Source organism: Onychostoma macrolepis, chromosome 19 (genome assembly GCF_012432095.1).
Source record: "Onychostoma macrolepis isolate SWU-2019 chromosome 19, ASM1243209v1, whole genome shotgun sequence".
NCBI lineage: Eukaryota > Metazoa > Chordata > Actinopteri > Cypriniformes > Cyprinidae > Onychostoma > Onychostoma macrolepis.
In genome coordinates, this window is record NC_081173.1 from 1470268 (window position 1) to 1491124 (window position 20857).

At 38.5% G+C, this 20857-nt stretch overlaps 1 protein-coding gene across 3 annotated transcripts in view; it reads left to right on the forward strand.

Annotated features, from left to right (window-relative positions):
* Positions 1 to 20857, forward strand: part of LOC131525586 (oxysterol-binding protein-related protein 6-like) — a 100026-nt gene that overhangs the window by 2492 nt on the left and 76677 nt on the right. For 2 of the 3 annotated variants that reach the window (XM_058753405.1, XM_058753407.1), the window contains exons 2-10: positions 487 to 690; positions 809 to 952; positions 1040 to 1093; positions 1177 to 1290; positions 2680 to 2850; positions 2987 to 3122; positions 4120 to 4238; positions 4397 to 4483; positions 4936 to 5086. In XM_058753405.1, the coding sequence (XP_058609388.1) occupies positions 559 to 690; positions 809 to 952; positions 1040 to 1093; positions 1177 to 1290; positions 2680 to 2850; positions 2987 to 3122; positions 4120 to 4238; positions 4397 to 4483; positions 4936 to 5086 (1108 nt within the window). In that variant the 5' untranslated portion in view covers positions 487 to 558. The remainder of the gene's footprint in view (positions 1 to 486; positions 691 to 808; positions 953 to 1039; positions 1094 to 1176; positions 1291 to 2679; positions 2851 to 2986; positions 3123 to 4119; positions 4239 to 4396; positions 4484 to 4935; positions 5087 to 20857) is intronic. The other variant, XM_058753408.1, reaches the window with a different exon arrangement.

Below are 20857 nucleotides of genomic sequence, written 5' to 3' on the forward strand. Positions count from 1 at the left end.
TGAGTGTTACCGGGGGCGGGGTTTATCTGGGTTCGTGAAGTAACGGACCCAGGAAGTAACTGGTTGTAGTCCCTTACCAGTCGTTTTTGTAGGCATTAAAATGCCAGAATTTTAAAAGACGATATCTCCGTTTGCACTGAACTTTCACCGCCGCAACTTTGCTGATATTGTTTATGCTCAAACGGCAACATTACACACTAACTAATGTTAAAAAAGTGAAATCGCAATCAACCACCCCTTTAATAGTTTTAACAGGTGCCTTTGCATCATTTGCATTTGACTGCTATTTAATAAATATTAAAGTGATATTGTTCCCTTAAGATATGCATATTTTTATATACACAAATATAATTCTTTAAAAAAGAGCAATGCGTCTGAAATGTATTCTAAATATTTTTTCTGAATCCTTTCTTTCTGAAGCTTCGTTTTGATAAGATGCTTTCCACTCATTTCCACTAATGTGTACGTTTGTGTAATGCATCTCAGAGCGTATGTTATTTGATGGAAGCATCCCACCTGGAATAGACTGACTTCTAAACACATATACTGACTACATCAATGGCTGACCACGGACATCCTCAGGGTAGCAGCCAATCAGTGAGTGCTCTGGATAAATCGGCGCTCATCTCTGCTGTTAAACCCACTCACTCCCGTAATGGCAGCACAGGATCTTCACGCCACTCACGACAGGTCAGTGAACATCTCTCAGTATTTGTTCTGGTTTTTAACATCTGAATTGTTTGTAATTTCCTCTCAAAAACAAATCAATTATCGTAACTCACTTTTTATTTTTCTTCTCCCAATACAGAACTCCAGGGATTGGGAAGTAATATCAGATGCAGACTGTTCTGCCCCTGTCGCAGGAACGAGTATGGCCAATAACACCGTTCCAGGCATTTGTGAGGGATTCCTCATGAAAAAGCGCAAGTATCCTCTCCAGGGCTGGCATAAGGTGAGTTGCATTGAGAAAATATTCATGGAAAAGAATGATCACCATGACTTCTGGTGACCTGTCCCAATGCAATGTTTTCTCCTTTAGAGATATTTTGTGTTGGACAAGGGGACTCTCAGATATTCAAAGACTCAACAGGATGTAAGTAAAATTAATATCACTTTTTGTACTAAGTAAATATCTGCTTTCAGTGTTTTTCTGTAAGTGTAACTTCACATCCTCAGATTGCCAGAGGCAAGATTCACGGCGCTTTAGATGTTAGTCTTGCGGTCATGTCTGTGAACCGGAAATCGAAGCGCATCGATCTTGATGCTGGCGTCAGCTTGTACCATGTCAAGGTGTGTATATGTATGACTAAGAATGTTATAGTAGTAGTGTTTGATATTGTAAATCATCACATCTGCCCACGTTAACGAAGTCTGAGTCAAATCCAGGTCAGCAATGAATTAAGAGAGTGTTAAAATTGCCAGGCTGTACTCAAACCTTTACAACAGTAGATTAATTCTATGCTTCAAGAAAAATAACGCATCAGTCTTCTAATAAAAATTTACAGTTTTTGTTTTGACTGTTAAAATTTAAGTGACGCATGTTTTGTAATATTTGCTTTGCACAGAAATTCGGCATGATTTTCATTGTCAGGGTTTTTTTTTTTTTTCTCCTTCAGCCGATTTGACTACTAAATTAATTTACCAGCCATTCAGAACTTTTACTAGCCAAAACGAATAAACCAGATTATCAGAGTTGCAGTTTTTGATTTAAATATTTATTATCTGATTCTGCTGTTAGCCCAACCTGTTGCAAAATTATCTGATTTCTCTTTATTTCCAAATATAGTGCATTTCAAATTTGTTAATTGGTTTACATGTTAAAGATTAGTGGACAGGCTGCCAATTAACAGGGTGGTCATCGGTTTCCTTACAAACGTCACAAATAATCCCCTCCATTGTAATACATTCAAAAAAAGTCAACCCGTTAAGGCATTTAATAAAGAGAATCTTGTCTCCAAACATGATGACAATTATACCCCAATAATGATAATACAATTCCCATGCATTTTGCCTTAGCAAATTAACAGTAAATGTTTTTCAATGGAAGCAGTATGGCATGTCGCAAAAAAGTCTTGGACATGCAGCATTTATCAAACACTAGGGGCTTGGAATGGGTTGAAAAAGTTGCCTCTTGTCTCCTCAACAGTCTAACAGAGCCACTACCTGAATAACTTGGATTAAAGAAAAAAGATAAACAGACATATGTGACTGGCAACATTGCGCAACATTTGACGCTCGCTCGCTCCATCTATTATATTTCTCTTTATATGAAGCAAAAACTTTATTCAAGCCACAGAAATACAAACGTATTACTGAAATGCACAAAACGCAATCTTCTAGCCTAAGTTAGTATGTGCATTAGGCCTATTTTTGTTAATGACTATTTGTGACTGGTGCATCAGGATTTTAAAGGGTCTCCAGTTGGTGTTGTGTATGTACGCACCCATTATAAAAAATCTAATTTTAAAGATTCGGCAGTGTTCAATGTGGACTCTCTTTATGCTTTGCTTTATGCGTAGGTCCCTTAATGTGGGAAGCCCCTCTTAGGAGAGTGGCTCTGATAGCGATGGCATGCAAAGTGATAGAATAGAATTTAATCGTAGCACAATACATTTGTTTGTGAAAAACTCTCTAATTGTAACGATTTGCTTGTGGGTGCGTTGACTTGTCTTCTCCCAGGCAAAGAGTGACGATATCTTCTACATCTGGCTGACCAAACTGACTGCCCATCGACATTTCAAGAAAAACGAGGCTATAAACCTGCACCACGGGGTCCTTCAGGCCCTCTCGACAGGAACCAGCAGCACTTTGCCTGCCATGGCGAGTCTTGCACAGAGAAACAGAGTGATGGTGGGCGTTTGTGTTCATCTTAAATGTGTTTGCTTTAGACGATCTTTGTAACGTCATAATTTTGTTAAATTTTCACTGCTTTAAATTTTTCCCCATTGAGCTGTTGTACTTTTATTAAATTTTTTCTCTTTTCTAGATGCCACGTTATCAGAGCTCAGTATCATTGGGTGGGTCAGAGATGCAGGGTTCCCCATCAGCCTCTTCATCGCGAGGAAATACTAAAGTATCTGATTGGCTCAAACAGACTCAGGAAACTGACTTGTGCCAGCAAGGTATGCACCTTCTAATACCTTTTAATTCAACATGAGGACATGGGGCCAGTGTGGGACATGCCTACTAATTCTTCAGTATGGTCTACGCCAGCGGTTCTTAACCTGGGGGTCGCAAAGAGGTAGTTTTATACTAGTAAAGCTGCTTTGACAATCTGTATTGTAAAAAGCGCTAAAGTGACTTGACAACTAAACACAAATTACTGCAGCCAAAACCGCTGGAGCTTTTCCAGCTAAAACTACAGGAGCTAACTTATGTTGCGTGGTGAATGCGAGAGCTCTTCGCGCTTCGTTCATGATCTCTCACTGGATTGGCAAAAACTGGGAAACCACGCAATTCAGGTGAGACTTTTATTATTTTTTCTACCCTGCGCTAAAGAGACTGGAATCGATGCTAATTGATCAGCAGCTCTTTGTCGACACATAGCAGAAACAGTGTTAAATGATACGGTGACCAATCGTATTGGGTGAATGGCAATGGATGTGAAAAGAGCAGATGATCATAAAAACTAAATCGAGTTATTTTTTCTCTCCAACTTGACGAGAGCACTGATATTGCCGGAGAAATGCAATTATTGGTTTACATTAGATTTGTTGAGTGAGTAGAAACACTGTTTTTGTTATAAAATGTATAAATATATAAATTTTATAATTTGGTGGCAAAACGTTGTCGTTCATGAAAGGGGGTCGCACTTGAAAAAAGGTTAAGATCCGCTGGTCTATGCAAATAATTTAGTAAACAAAAATATTCAAATCAAAACTGTATTGGAGCATTAAAGTTAATCAGGTGTTTCCAAATGTTTGACCACTAGTGTGCACGCTTTTCTTTTTTTTTTTAATTAAAATTCTTAATATTTGACCCAAGTGCAAAGTAGCATCAAATGTTATTCAATGTAATGTTATTTGGACAATTCATCAACACAATTCATTTTCATATAAAATAAGACTACTTTTGAATGTGCTTCACTTCTTCCTCTAACATTCAGCCTCTCATACACAGAACTTGCCAGGTGTCAGCTGGATTTAGCTGAGCTCTCAAATTTAATCCAAAAACTTCACTGGCATGAGGGTGGTCTTCCCATCACAAACACGGACCTTGAACGTCGAATCAGCATGCAGGTGAGTCTGCTGTTGTAAATCTGACACAGAATGGACAGGACATCTGTTGTCTTTGTGCAGCATAACACAAAACAAATGTGAGAAGTAAAATTGGTGATTATTTTATGACGGTAGCAGTGTTAAAAAGCAAAGAGGTAAACATGGTGCTTATTTTTTAGAATCTTAGTCTTGAGAAACCTAAAAAGAAGTCTGGAAAGATCTGGGGTCACTCCCGAACGCTGTCAAGAGTCGAATCGCTTGGCTTTGTAAGTTAATAATGATATTCCTTGTTTGAGATTTGAATACATTTTTCTAATGCTGGGCAAAGATTAATCGTATAGCTATGTATATAAATACACGCATGTGTATATTTAAGAAATGTTGTCTTATATTAAGTATATTATTATATAAATGTAAATATTTTCAAAAGATATACTGTACCTGTATGTATACAGGACATTAAGATGATGTGACCGCATTACTCCGTGTAAGAGATTTCAGCACAACCTCTCCTGTACAGTCTTTTGTCGCTCGATGTAAATGTTCTCTAAAGGTGTGCACATACAGCAAGATCTTCAAGTGTCCAAATACATATGTATGCAGGGTTAGTGAATGAAGAACACAATTGGGTTGAATGTCTTTTCCCTTTTTATTTCTGAACTACTGCTTCTGTTTCCTGTTGTAGTAATTCTATTTCCATCTTTGATTTTTGGAGCAGTTTTCTTCGAGCCACTTGGGTACATCAGCTGGCTTGGCTGCTTCCCTTCAGTCCATCCCAGATTACGTTTACTCCCAGCTGTCCACACCTGCGGTCTCCTCACCAGAAGGAAAGCTACTGCAGTTAGACATCTGTGCCATGTGTGACAAAGGTACATGATTTCATTCATTCTGATTTGACAATTTTAAACGCTACTGTAAATTAATATAGAACAAATTCTGTATGTGTCTAAGAAGAGACATACAGACTATTCATACCTGTATTGTGGAGGGGTGAAACCTTCACAAATAAGAGGAAGAATCCTGAGCTGGCTCTTACGCAATGGGCGGGGATGAAAAGAGTACTGAAAATGTACACACTACTTTGTTTTTTTTTTTTACATTTTTTTTTTTTCCCCTCCAAAAAATCGCCACTTTGGGATGCTGAAGTAGGTGTTGGTCTGTGCAGGGCTTGCACATCTTGTGCTGAGATATTCATGCTGATTACGCAATAAAGAGTAGGAAGTACAAAATTAGTCGGTTGGCAGCTTGGTTTCAGTAAATGCTGTTTTTGCACTTACAAGGAAGTTTTGAGATCTGAAATTTACAGTTATGCTTAAATGTTTCCTTCATCTAAACTTGATGACTCTTCTCACACTAGATCTAGAAAATAAATTGAAGCGATATCTGGTATGTCAGTGTGGCGGAAAAACATACATGTGTACTATGTTTACAATATGGAGCACTCATGTTCACAAATACACACACACTTGTATATGTGGTTTATGGAAACTCTCCATAGGTTATAATGTTTTGGTTTATTGAGCAATTTATTTTATTTATTTTTTTAAATCCCCTAAACAGCCCTCACAGAAAACTTCTGGCATTTTTATCTTTTTATTTTTATTATTCATATTTCATTTTTGTTTTTATTTTTTTTTAAATAACACTGCTTAGTATGTTTAACAGGGGTGCAAACTTGTCACCTTTCGGCGAAATTCGCCGTTTTCACCTTGAAATAGGTCATTCACGTGAATCGTGTAGATATGTAAAAAAAATGTTAATGGGGGGGTTTGTATCTGCGTGTCATCTGTGTCACATCACCTGTAGCGTTTTTTCCCATGTTGGCAAAGGAATGGAGCCACCCTACTCTGCCTCTGATTGGCTTACCTTAATGTCCTTTCCCTCATCCAACCAATCTCACTCCTGAAGCATAACTTTTAGACGCTGCAGGCTTCTATCCATATTTCCAGAGGCTATACGTAGAATGTGTAGGAACAAGCTAACGGCAAGCAACTTATGACCGAATGAAGAATGTGCATCAGTGTGTTTTTTTTTTTCTTCCGTTTTTATTTAATTTATGAAGGTGATGTAAACTGAATAATTATATATTCTATTACAGTTATATAATAATATTGTGTGTAGGCTATGTAACTTGGCTATATAGTTTTATTGTACATTAAAAAAAAAAAAAATTTTATTCATTTCGACAACTTTACCGACACTGCATATAGTCTTTGGCTGCGTCCATTGCATCCGACACGTTTTTTCACGGACACGCCGCCAAATCGGAAACTCGGGGCTTAAAGAATTTCGAGTTTCCCACTCGTAATAACGACTTTGTGGTGGCGTTCATGTGCGTTCAACTCGTACATGTATCTGACATGACTGTAACCATAAACATAATAAATATATGTATTTATTATGTCTATGACTGTAACAGCCTATTTCAAGACGGAGAAACACCTCGCGTTTAGCCCGAGTGCTGAAATAAAGATTTACAGTGGTTTATTTGCCCTGACTAATTTCATGTAACATCTTAACAACAGTCCTTGTTGATTGTAGACCATAGTTGTCGCTCAAATGTCTTTTAATCATATAAAGGTGTTTATCCTTGAATGGTGCACTGCAAAAAATGATTTGAAAAAGTTTTTGTCTTGTTTCTAGTCCAAATATCAAAAAATTCTTAAATCAAAAAGCATTTTCTAGACAAGTAAAAATAGTCTTGTTTTCAGAAAGAAAAATTGTCAAAATTAAGTGATATTTCAAACCGAAAACAAGATTCTTTTGACTTTATTTTTTTCTGGAAAAAACAATTATTTGATTTAAGAATTATTAGATATTTGGACTGGAAACAAGACAGAAAAACACAAGAAAAGCACTTTTAGCAGTGTGTAACATTTTCTCCCTATAAAGCACTTTGACTTGCCATTGTGTGTGAAATGTGCTATGTGAATTGTCAATTAACTTGCCCTTAGTTTTAACGCACCTGTGTGTGTGTGTGTGTGTGTGTTGGGGGTGTTGTCACCTTTTTCACCCCTGGTTTAAGCCATTTCGTTAACAAGGGCTTAGCAATGGCTAGCCAGCTAAACCGGCTTCATGGTACAGACCCCAGGTTCAGTGGGCTCACAAAGCTCTTATATAACGTTCTGTCAACTCCACAGCCGCAGCTTGATTCACTTCTCGCGAGAGTCATTGCAATTCACTTCTTTACTGAAGATTAAGAGATGTTATTAAAAATATGAATTTAAAAGCTTTTACAAAGCAGAAATAAACACTGCTGCTGCAGCAAAAGTTTGAGAAGGCAGCAGAAAGAAAATATCTGGCTATGCAATTGAATCGTATAATAAAACAAACTAAAACCTATATACACTAACTTTTTGTTTATGCAAATGATTTATGAAAAAATTGCTAGAAAAAAAAAAAGCCAGAAATCTAAACGTGTTCCAAATTTGAGGTTGAAAAATTAGCTTTTAGTTTTTGTTTGGTTGCAGTACAAAACTTTACCCGTTAGATGCCAGCAAAGCTCTGCTGGTATACTCAGCGGTGGGGATTTGATATTCACAATACATGTGATTTTCTCTCTCAAACATTAAAGGTGCGTACACGCACAATTATTTTAGTAGACTCATACAAACAACATTCTGACATCCATACCAACACACCCATGCGATTTTTATAGCTGCATTATCTATCCATCTGGCTCTAATACAGCGAAAGAAGACAAATTGGAAAAAAGCGTATTTGCTTTATAGGCCAAACCTGAGAAAATGGCACCACCTGGAACAAGAAAGTTGTAAAAAAAACTAAACAAAAAGATAACATTTGAAGCCTTGCCAACAGAATGAAAGCCTATTAACAAGGACAGCATAATTTTATAGTTAAAAGGCCCTGGGATTAAAAATTGTAGTTTTAATGGGGATTTTATTTACATTCTAAATTTACATTCAGTAGACAGCACGCGGATGCTGAATGTAAACAATGGTGATTTGCGTTGATTACGTTCTGTTGATACTCTCCAAAATGGTGGAAGACTATAACTCTGGGAGAAGAATTGCTGAAGAAATTGTTGTTGTTGTTTTCTTTGCGCAAAAGTAAAGCACAAAAAGTAATCTCATAGCTTCCTAAAATTTCGGTCGAACCCCTGATGTCACATGGACTATTTTATTGATGTCCTTACTACGTTTATGTGCGTTGATTGTGGTTTTATATATATTCTCTGTGTATACATTGGGGCAAAAAAGTATTTAGTCAGCCACCAACTGTGCAAGTTCTCCCACTTAAAAAGATGAGAGAGGCCTGTAATTTTCATCATAGGTATACCTCAACTATGAGAGACAAAATGAGGAAAAAAAAAATCCAGAAAATCACATTGTAGAATTTTTAAAGAATTTATTGGTAAATTCCTCGGTAAAATAAGTATTTGGTCACCTACAAACAAGCAAGATTTCTGGCTCTCACAGACCTGTAACTTCTTCTTTAAGAGGCTCCTCTGTCCTCCACTCGTTACCTGTATTAATGGCATCTGTTTGAACTCGTTATCCGTTATCCACAACCTCAAACAGTCCAACTCCAAACTCCACCATAGCCAAGACCAAAGAGCTGTCAAAGGACACCAGAAACAAAATTGTAGACCTGCACCAGGCTGGGAAGACTGAATCTGCAATAGGTAAGCAGCTAGGTGTGAAGAAATCAACTGTGGGAGCAATTATTAGAAAATGGAAGACATACAAGACCACTGATAATCTCCCTCGATCTGGGGCTCCACGCAAGATCTCACCCCGTGGGGTCAAAATGATCACAAGAACTGTGAGCAAAAATCCCAAAACCTAGAGAATGACCCGCAGAGAGCTGGGACCAAAGTAACAAAGGCTACCATCAGTAACACCCTGCGCTGCCAGGGACTCAAATCCTGCAGTCCCAGACGTGTCCCCCTGCTTAAGCCAGTACATGTCCGGCACGTCTGAAGTTTGCTAGAGAGCATTTGGATGATCATATGGTCAGATGAAACCAAAATATAACTTTTTGGTAAAAACTCAACTTGTGGTGTTTGGAGGAGAAAGAAACATCATGGGGTGGAAACATCATGCTTTGGGGCTGTTTTTCTGCAAAGGGACCAGGACGATTGATCTGTGTAAACGAAAGAATGAATGGGGCCATGTATTGTGAGATTTTGAGTGAAAACCTCCTTCCATCAGCAAGGGCATTGAAGATGAAACGTGGCTGGGTCTTTCAGCATGACAATGATCCCAAACACACCGCCCGGGCAACGAAGCATTTCGTAAGAAGCATTTCAAGGTCCTGGAGTGGCCGAGCCAGTCTCCAGATCTCAACCCCATTGAAAATCTTTGGAGGGAGTTGAAAGTCTGTGTTGCCCAGCGACAGCCCCAAAACATTACTGCTCTAGAGGAGATCTGCATGGAGGAATGGGCCAAAATACCAGCAACAGTGTGTGAAAACCTTGTGAAGACTTACAGAAAACGTTTGACCTCTGTCATTGCCAACAAAGGGTATATAACAAAGTATTGAGATGAAATTTTGTTATTGACCAAATACTTATTTTCCACCATAATTTGCAAATAAATTCTTTAAAAATCCTACAATGTGATTTTCTGGAATTATTTTTCTCATTTTGTCTCTCATAGTTGAGGTATACCTATGGTGAAAATTACAGGCCTCTCATCTTTTTAAGTGGGAGAACATGCACAATTGGTGGCTGACTAAATACATTTTTCCCCCACTGTGTGTACACACACACACACAGACACAGACACAGACACAGACACACAGAGTGAGGAAAATGAGTATTTGAACACCCTGCTATTTTGCAAGTTCTCCCACTTAGAAATCATGGAGGGGTCTGAAATTGTCATCGTAGGTGCATGTCCACTGTGAGAGACATAATCTAAAAAAAAAAATCCAGAAATCACAATGTATGATTTTTTTTAACTATTTATTTGTATGATACAGCTGCAAATAAGTATTTGAACACCTGTCTATCAGCTAGAATTCTGACCCTCAAAGACCTGTTAGTCTGCCTTTAAAATGTCCACCTCCACTCCATTTATTTTCCTAAATTAGATGCACCTGTTTGAGGTCGTTAGCTGCATAAAGACACCTGTCCACCCCATACAATCAGTAAGAATCCAACTACTAACATGGCCAAGACCAAAGAGCTGTCCAAAGACACTAGAGACAAAATTGTACACCTCCACAAGGCTGGAAAGGGCTACGGGAAATTGCCAAGCAGCTTGGTGAAAAAGGTCCACTGTTGGAGCAATCATTAGAAAATGGAAGAAGCTAAACATGACTGTCAATCTCCCTCGGACTGGGGCTCCATGCAAGATCTCACCTCGTGGGGTCTCAATGATCCTAAGAAAGGTGAGAAATCAGCCCAGAACTACACGGGAGGAGCTGGTCAATGACCTGAAAAGAGCTGGGACCACCGTTTCCAAGGTTACTGTTGGTAATACACTAAGACGTCATGGTTTAAAATCATGCATGGCACGGAAGGTTCCCCTGCTTAAACCAGCACATGTCCAGCCCGACTTAAGTTTGCCAATGACCATTTGGATGATCCAGAGGACTCATGGGAGAGAGTCATGTGGTCAGATGAGACCAAAATAGAACTTTTTGGTCATAATTCCACTAAACGTGTTTGGAGGAAGAAGAATGATGAGTACCATCCCAAGAACACCATCCCTACTGTGAAGCATGGGGGTGGTAGCATCATGCTTTGGGGGTGTTTTTCTGCACATGGGACAGGGCGACTGCACTGTATTAAGGAGAGGATGACCGGGGCCATGTATTGCGAGATTTTGGGGAACAACCTCCTTCCCTCAGTTAGAGCATTGAAGATGGGTCGAGGCTGGGTCTTCCAACATGACAATGACCCGAAGCACACAGCCAGGATAACCAAGGAGTGGCTCTGTAAGAAGCATATCAAGGTTCTGGCGTGGCCTAGCCAGTCTCCAGACCTAAACCCAATAGAGAATCTTTGGAGGGAGCTCAAACTCCGTGTTTCTCAGCGACAGGCCAGAAACCTGACTGATCTAGAGAAGATCTGTGTGGAGGAGTGGGCCAAAATCCCTCCTGCAGTGTGTGCAAACCTGCTGAAAAACTACAGGAAACGTTTGACCTCTGTAATTGCAAACAAAGGCTACTGTACCAAATATTAACATTGATTTTCTCAGGTGTTCAAATACTTATTTGCAGCTGTATCATACAAATAAATAGTTAAAAAAATCATACATTGTGATTTCTGGATTTTTTTTTTTTAGATTGTCTCTTAGGGCTGCAACTAACGATTATTTTAATAGATTAATCTGTCGATTATTTTTTCGATTAATCGATGAATCGGATTAAAAAAAAAAAAAAAAAAAGCATTCATTTCCAACCCTTTATCCAAAAACAGAACTAAAATCTTTAGAAAGTGCACAAACATGTTGCTCCTTGAACATCCCTGAGCTGTTATAATAATAATAAAATAAAATAAAAATGGACTAACACAAAAAACATACACATGTATGCTTTACATCTGCCAAATATATAGACTTTTTTGGGGGGGGGGGGGAAGTGCAAAAAATTAAATAATTTAACACTGCGTCGTTAGCGTTGGTATTGTATCAGACACCTGCACTTAACATTATATGAAAATCAAGCTCAAATGGAGTTAATGTTTTTGACCAGAGAATGACGGAGATGGAGTGTTTTGTCTGTCGTTAGAACGGCTGTTATGCAGTGCATAAGTGCATTAAGTGCATTATGCTTTCATCAACTTTTACAAGTTATATAACTTTGATTGTAGCTATATGGGCGCTTAGTTTTTTCTTGTTGTTTAATACACTTGGCCAAAATCTCAAATTAAGCGCTTATGCACATAATGCACAGGATATTTAAAACGTATATAGACAGCAAATAACTAATTCTGCTCCACTCTTCAAACACACAAAAACATTATCCTTTACTGACATAGTGTTTGAGTAAAGAAAACGCTGTACTATTCAAACACCAATTATTTATTCACCCTTGCATTGCGAAAAAGCAGAGATCTCATCTTCTCCAGGCTGTGCGCGCGCGTCAATCTGAACGGAGGCGGGGTGAAGTTACGAGGTCTCGCTGAGAGCTCGATGATCCAATGGCGTTACAGTTTTACTGACAAGTTATTTTAATGCTTATCATTGGTTTACTATTTTTAAAACTCTCTGATTTAAAATAATAAAACGAATTATAAGCGACTCAAGTTTGGATAATTTTTCACAGCACCTGACTGGGCTAGGGTATGGCAACTGCCATACTCTGCCATACGCAAACGCCGCCCCTGCTCCCACACCTTGGATGACTTGGGTCGCACAGATTTCTCTGCCTCCGCCATGTATCTTTCCTCTACCTCCGCTCGTGTTTTTTTTTTTTTTTTTTTTTTACTTTTTTTTTTATTTATGAGGCGCCAAACTCTGCTAGCATCCGTCCGCGAGAGAGACCGAGTGTGTTCACTCCGCTCCGCGCTCAACTAAAGTTTTTTTTTTTTTTTTTTAATAATCAAACGTCTCCGCGTCGCGCGACACAACGAATCGATTATGAAATTCGTTGCCAACGCTTTTAGTAATCGATTTTTATCGATTTAATCGATTCGTTGTTGCAGCCCTAATGTCTCTCACAGTGGACATGTACCTACGATGACAATTTCAGACCCCTCCATGATTTCTAAGTGGGAGAACTTGCAAAATGGCAAGGTGTTCAAATACTACTTTTCCTCACTGTGTATATATACATATATACATACACACCCATACAGTGGGTACGGAAAGTATTCAGACCCCCTTAAATTTTTCACTCTGTTATATTGCAGCCATTTGCTAAAATCATTTAAGTTCTTTTTTTTTTTTTTTTTTTCCTCAATGTACACCCAGCACCCCATATTGACAGAAAAACACAGAATTGTTGACATTTTTGCAGATTTATTAAACATTAAACATTGATCTAATACAGCCATGAGTCTTTTTGGGAAAGATGCAACAAGTTTTTCACACCTGGATTTGAAGATCCTCTGCCATTCCTCCTTGCAGATCCTCTCCAGTTCTGTCAGGTTGGATGGTAAACGTTGGTGGACAGCCATTTTTAGGTCTCTCCAGAGATGCTCAATTGGGTTTAAGTCAGGGCTCTGGCTGGGCCATTCAAGAACAGTCACGGAGTTGTTGTGAAGCCACTCCTTCGTTATTTTAGCTGTGTGCTTAGGGTCATTGTCTTGTTGGAAGGTAAACTTTCGGCCCAGTCTGAGGTCCTGAGCACTCTGGAGAAGGTTTTCGTCCAGGATATCCCTGTACTTGGCCGCATTCATCTTTCCCTCGATTGCAACCAGTCGTCCTGTCCCTGCAGCTGAAAAACACCCCCACAGCATGATGCTGCCACCACCATGCTTCACTGACTACATTTACATGGACATCCGTAATCTAATTATTTACCTTATTCTGAATAAGACAATATTATGATTAAGGGGTTTATATGGGTTTCTTTTAGAATAATCCTTTCATGTTCCCGTTTTACATGTTATAGTAGATAGATCGATTAATGGCGTGCGTCATTACGTCACCACGCAACGCCATCCGACGTCCCCTCCAGAATTTCACGTATAAACATAGTTCGTCTTTGTGATGATGCAGTGTATAGTTTTGGGCGTTTCATTTTTTTACATTTTATGAAAGCTTCAAGTGCAGTTAATTATTTGTACGTGCAAACAGACGACGGCGGTGTTGAAGCTCTTTTATTTGCCGTCAAACGGTTGAACACTGCCGTGTGTGTGTCCTGTCGCAAAATGCGGTGAAAAGTCCTGTACGACGGTAATAGTTTAAGGTGTTTACATATCTGTACTGCACTTAAGACATGTGGAGTATTCCTATTTTAGTCGCATTATTTAATTCGATTTGTGTTTACTTCGATTATGACTTTAGCCGGATTAAGGTCATCAAAAATCTCTGTTTACATGGTAGACTCTTAATCAGAGTATTGTCTTAATTGTATTAAAATCAGAGTATTGATGTCCATGTAAACGTTGGGACTGTATTGGACAGGTGATGAGCAGTGCCTGGTTTTCTCCACACATACCGCTTAGAATTAAGGCCAAAAAGTTCTATCTTGGTCTCATCAGACCAGAGAATCTTATTTCTCACCATCTTGGAGTCCTTCAGGTGTTTTTTAGCAAACTCCATGCGGGCTTTCATGTGTCTTGCACTGAGGAGAGGCTTCCGTCGGGCCACTCTGCCACAAAGCCCTGACTGGTGGAGGGCTGCAGTGATTGTTGACTTTCTACAACTTTCTCCCATCTCCCGACTGCATCTCTGGAGCTCAGCCACAGTGATCTTTGGGTTCTTCTTTACCTCTCTCACCAAGGCTCTTCTCCCCCGATAGCTCAGTTTGGCCGGACGGCCAACTCTAGGAAGGGTTCTGGTCGTCCCAAACGTCTTCCATTTAAGGATTATGGAGGCCACTGTGCTCTTAGGAACCTTAAGTGCAGCAGAAATTTTTTTTGTAACCTTGGCCAGATTTGTGCCTTGCCACAATTCTGTCTCTGAGCTCTTCGGGCAGTTCCTTTTGACCTCATGATTCTCATTTGCTCTGACATGCACTGTGAGCTGTAAGGTCTTATATAGACAGGTCCAATCAGTATAATCAAACACAGCTGCACTCAAATGAAGGTGTAGAACCATCTCAAGGATGATCAGAAGAAATGGACAGCACCCGAGTTAAATATGAGTGTCACAGCAAAGGGTCTGAATACTTAGGACCATGGGTAACACTTTACAGTAAGGGTACATGAATTACCATGAATTCATGCATAAATTAATGTATGAATAATGCATTACTTTATGCATTAATATCTCATGAATTATCAGGAACTAACATGAGTTCAAAGTCTTTCATTCATGACTTCATGGATGAACAACACCTTAATTAATACATTAACTAAGGTGAGTACATCATCATGATTTATGATTTATTACGCATGATCATGATGTTTTCTTTGTTCACAAAAAAACAAGGTCTTTACTATCTATTGTGGATAAAGCTATGCTTATGGTACATTTCTTTCTTGAATTATTAAAGGAATATACAAAAATCCACATTACCTCATGCACGCATACAGGCTAGAACAGTATATCAATTAATGTTAAAACTAATGTTTTTCATTAAATATGATATGAGTTATCAAGCATGTTCATATCTTCATAGTAGCCTGCAGGTAAATGTACATTGGCCAATCACAGAACACAGTATGTGAATTCTGTTAACATCGAAATACAGTAATCATCATTAACTTCTCATGACTTCATCATGTGTGTGTGTGGCCCCTCAACTAAAGTGATATGAACATGCTTGATAACTCCTATCATATTTAATGAAAAACATTAGTTCTCACATTAATTGATATACTGTTCTAGCCTGTATGCATGCATGAGGTAATGTGGATTTTTGTATATTCCTTTAATAATTCAAGTAGTCTTACATGCACAAAATAATGCTTTTTTTGAATCATGTACCATAAGCATAGCTTTATCCACAATAGATAGTAAAGACCTTGTTTTTTTGTGAACAAAGAAAACATCATGATTATGCGTAATAAATCATAAATCATGATAATGTACTCGCCTTAGTTAATGTATTAATTAAGGTGTTGTTCATCCATGAAGTCATGAATGAAAGACTTTGAATTCATGTTAGTTCCTGATAATTCATGAGATATTAATACATGAAGTAATGCATGATTCACATATTAATTTATGCATGAATTCATGGTAATTCATGTACCCTTACCGTAAAGTGTTACCGGACCATGTGATATTTCAGTTTTTCTTTTTTAATAAATCTGCAAAAATGTCAATTCTGTGTTTTTCTGTCAATATGGGGTGCTGTGTGTACATTGAGGAAAAGAAATTAACTTTAAATTATTTTAGCAAATGGCTGCAATATAACAAAGAGTGAAAAATTTAAGGGGGTCTGAATACTTTCCGTACCCACTGTATGTATATCAATATGTGATCCAAGTCACAACATCTAGCTACTGGGGTGCCTCAGGGCTCAGTTCTTGGACCAATTCTCTTTTCTGTCTACATGGCTTTTCAGATCACTGCTATGCTGATCAGTGTTGGGCTAGTTACTCAAAGAATGTAATATTACTCATAACAGTAATTAGTTACATTACTTCACGCCCCACAGAAGTTGTAACTGTATCTTCCACATAAAATTCTTCTAGAATGTTAACAACCATATTTCTGCCTCATCATTTGACCAAAATCCACTTTGGATCTGTCAAAAGTTATTACAAACACTCAATAGTGATTGATAGTGACATTCAAGTAGAAGTGTTGTTTTAATCTCATTAATTGTCATGTGTAGTTTGAAGTTAATTGTTATTTCTCCGTTACCCGTATGCGATATTTCATTTATGTATCTTATCAAATCACACAAAATTGTAAGAAACGGTTTAATTTTCCAAAAGTATTTTTAATTATAGTAATATAATGTAGCACATGCTGATCAGAGGGATGTGGGTAGGATGTAATGCCAGAGTAAAGTAAAGCCACAACTTACACAACAGTGTCCAGATCATCTTTTTTCCTGACAAAATCAATATAATGCAATATTTCTATCTGCTGAATATAAGCTTTTCCATATTCCAAGCTTGCCTGCTGCACTTGGGGACATCACATGCATGTGCAAGTCGTGAAAATTATGAAAAAAAATCTAGGAATTATTTGATTGGATTTTAAATCAGCGGGGTTGAGGCATCAAAAGTAACTAAGCTGTTTTATGGGTGGTAACTGTAATATTATTACTGAAGTCATATTAGTAATAAGTTACGCTACTAGTTACTGCAAAAAGTAATATTACAGTAAGTTACTAGTAACTAGTTGCTGCCCAACACTGATGCTGATGACACTCAACTCTACCTCTCATTCCATCCTGATGATCCGACGATAGCTGCTCGCATCTCAGCATGTCTAACGGATATGTCTTGCTGGATGAAGGACCATCACCTTCACCTCAACCTAGCTAAGAAAGAACTACTTGTGATGAAGTGATGGGTTTGCTGAAACTACAATTTCACCATCTAGTTAGGCTCATCAACCACAACTCCTTCAAAAACAGCCAGAAACCTTGGAGTTGTGATTGATAAGCTGACTTTCTCAGACCACACTGCTAAAACTGCCCAGTCTTGTGGATTTGCATTATACAATATTAAGAAGATCAGGCCCTTTCTCTCGGAACATCCAACACAACTCCTTGTTCAGGCTCTTGTTCTGTCCAGACTGGACTATTGCAATGCTCTCTTGGCAGGTCTTCCAGCCAATTCCATCAAACCTCTACAATTAATCCAAAATGCCGCTGCAAAATTAATTTAAAATTCAAGGCATTAATGTTTGCCTACAGAACCACCACTGGCTCTGCACCCCTTTACCTAAATTCATTACTTCAGACTTATGTGCCTCTAGAAGCTTGCGTTCTGCAAGTTCCCAAAGAGGCACAAAATCACTTTCACAGACTTTCATTAACTGTTCCTGTCTGGTGGAATGACCTGCCCAACTCAATCCGAGAAGCTGAATCCTTACCCATCTTCAAGAAACTGCTAAACTCATCTCTTCCATCTTTATTTGACCCTCTAACTCTAGCACTCTCTATTCTAATTTTATTTGATCTATCTGTCTTTTTATTTAAAAAAAAATACACATTTGGCCCTCCATCAATTGCATATTTATTCTCTAACTACTAGCTTTTCTTATAAAACTAACACTAGCGTTCTTTTTTTCTATTCTATCTACTCGTTTTCTTAAAAAAAAAAAAAAAAAGAAAAAAACCTTTGTGTACTGCATTAGGCTAACCAAGACTTGTAACAGCACTTGCATGTTGTTGCTGTTTTGTTGGTTTTGATTGTCCTCATTTGTAAGTCACTTTGGATAAAAGCATTTGGTAAATGTAAATGTAATATCCTTGCTGTCTATGGAGGGTCAGAGAGGTTCCATCAAAAATATCTTAATTTGTGTTCTGAAGATGAATGAAGGTCTAATGTGTTTGGAAGGACATGAAGGTGAATAATTAATGACACAATTTCCATTTTTGGTTGAACTAACCCTTTAAGGTCCTGAACCCCGGTTTCACAGACAAGGCTTAACGCCTATTTCACACATGCTCCGTCTGCAGTGCGTATGCAGTCCATGTCCGTTAAGTATTCGGTGCAGAAGCAGCACAGACTCATTGTGCTTTCACACAGGACAGACATTGTGCTTTGCAGTCCGATCCGCAGCTGTTAACCACAAACACATTTATCACATTTATTTTGATTTCAAATCCAAATGTTGTTAGCCTACTGAAAGTGCTTTTTCAGCATTGTAGTGATCACATTGTAGTGTAGTTTTATCACTGTACAGTTACACAATCTTTCATAGACACATTCACGTTTAAACTCAATTAATATAAACAACGTATTCAATGCATTTGGCTTCTAGATTTGTACATTTAAGTTGCTCAAGCAAGTGGAAACGCATTTAAACATTGCATATAGCCTACTTTTCACAAATATTTTAAATTAAAACTGACCACTGAAAGAAACAGTCGGCTCTTGTGCCTTTTGCGTTTAAATCTTTATTACAAACAGTCCCGCGGGTCTTAAAGAACTTTTGTTTTTCTACCTCCACAATACACAAGTGCATATGTTGCCTTGTTTATCTAAAAGTGCACTTGTCTTTGTTTTAAACCTAGCCAAAAAGCCTGTGAGAAACAGACTTTAATTATATCTCTTTTTTTTGTGAAATTACTACATTTCCATGTTCAATTTTACCGTGAACAAAGCGCTGTCACTTTAATTAATTCAGCATGTGCAGCACAGCAAAAATAGACTCGGTGCGTAAACGATCTCTGCACTGCTGCAGACGCACTGCTCCTGGAACGCACTGCCAGACCTCAACCGTGTGCAGTGTGAATGCTCTGATCTGTTAACATGGGTGCGGGAAAAAAATACGCACCGCAAACGCACTGCAAACTGTCTGAAAACGGGCATAAACCTAGTCCCAGACTAAAATGCAAATGAGCTGTTTCAACTGAAATAAACTTGCACTGACTGATCTTAAAATCTATTCGGTGCCTTTTGTTTTGTCTCAAAAAGCACACCAGCAATGTGTTGGTGTGTTTTTTTGTTTTTTGTTTTTTTCCCCCTTCTAAGCACATTTATAAAAATTACTTAAAGGCCTGGTTTCACAGACAGGGCTTAGACTAAGCCAGGACTAGGCAATAGTTCAATTAGGACATTTAAGTATTTATTATTAACGTGCCTTAGAAAAAAACATTACTGGTGTGCATCTGTCTCTTCTCCTCAGGAAGAATATTATTTTATGAAAACATGCCACTTCAAAGCATTCAGCTGCCTCAGAGTGATCTCCTTGCTTGTGCCAAGATTCACTTCCACAAACATGATCAGACTTTGATAGATCTGCAAGAAATTATACAGGTGCTGGTCATATAATTAGAATATCATCAAAAAGTTTATTTATTTCACTAATTCCATTCAAAAAGTGAAACTTGTATATTATATTCATTCATTACACACAGACAGATATATTTCAAATGTTTATTTCTTTTAATTTTGATGATTATAACTGACAACTAAGGAAAATCCCAAATTCAGTATCTCAGAAAATTAGAATATTACTTAAGACCAATAAAAAGAGAGGATTTTTAGAAATCTTGGCCAGCTGAAAAGTATGAGCATGTACAGCACTCAATATTTGGTTGGGGCTCCTTTTGCCTGAATTACTGCAGCAATGCGGCGTGGCATGGAGTCGATCAGTCTGTGGCACTGCTCAGGTGTTATGAGAGCCCAGGTTGCTCTGATAGTGGCCTTCAGCTCATCTGCATTGTTGGGTCTGGTGTCTCTCATCTTCCTCTTCACAATACCCCATAGATTTTCTATGGGGTTAAGGTCAGGCGAGTTTGCTGGCCAATCAAGCACAGTAACACTATGGTCATTGAACCGGCTTTTGGTACCTTTGGCAGTGTGGGCAGGTGCCAAGTCCTGCTGGAAAATGAAATCAGCATTTCCATAAAGCTTGTCAACAGAAGGAAGCATGAAGTGCTCTAAAATTTCCTGGTAGATGGCTGCGTTGACTGTGGACTTCAGCCAACACCAGCAGATGACATGGCAGCCCAAATCATCACAATCTGTGGAAACTTCACACTGGACTTCAAGCAACATGGATTCTGTGCCTCTCCACTCTTCCTCCAGACTCTGGGACCTTGATTTCCAAATGAAATGCAAAATTTACTTTCATCTGAAAAGAGGACTTTGGACCACTGAGCAACAGTCCAGTTCTTTTTCTCCACAGCCCAGGTAAGACGCTTCTGACGTTGTCTCTGGTTCAGAAGTGGCTTGGTAGCCCTTTTCCTGAAGACGTCTGAGCGTGGTGACTCTTGATGCACTGACCCTAGCTTCAGTCCACTCCTTGTGAAGCTCTCACAAGTGTTTGAATCAGCTTTGCTTGACTGTATTCTCAAGCTTGCGGTCATCCCTGTTGCTTGTGCACCTTTTCCTACCCAAATTATTCCTTCCAGTCAACTTTGCATTTAATATGCTTTGATACAGCACTCTGTAAACAGCCACACCTTTCAGTAATGACCCT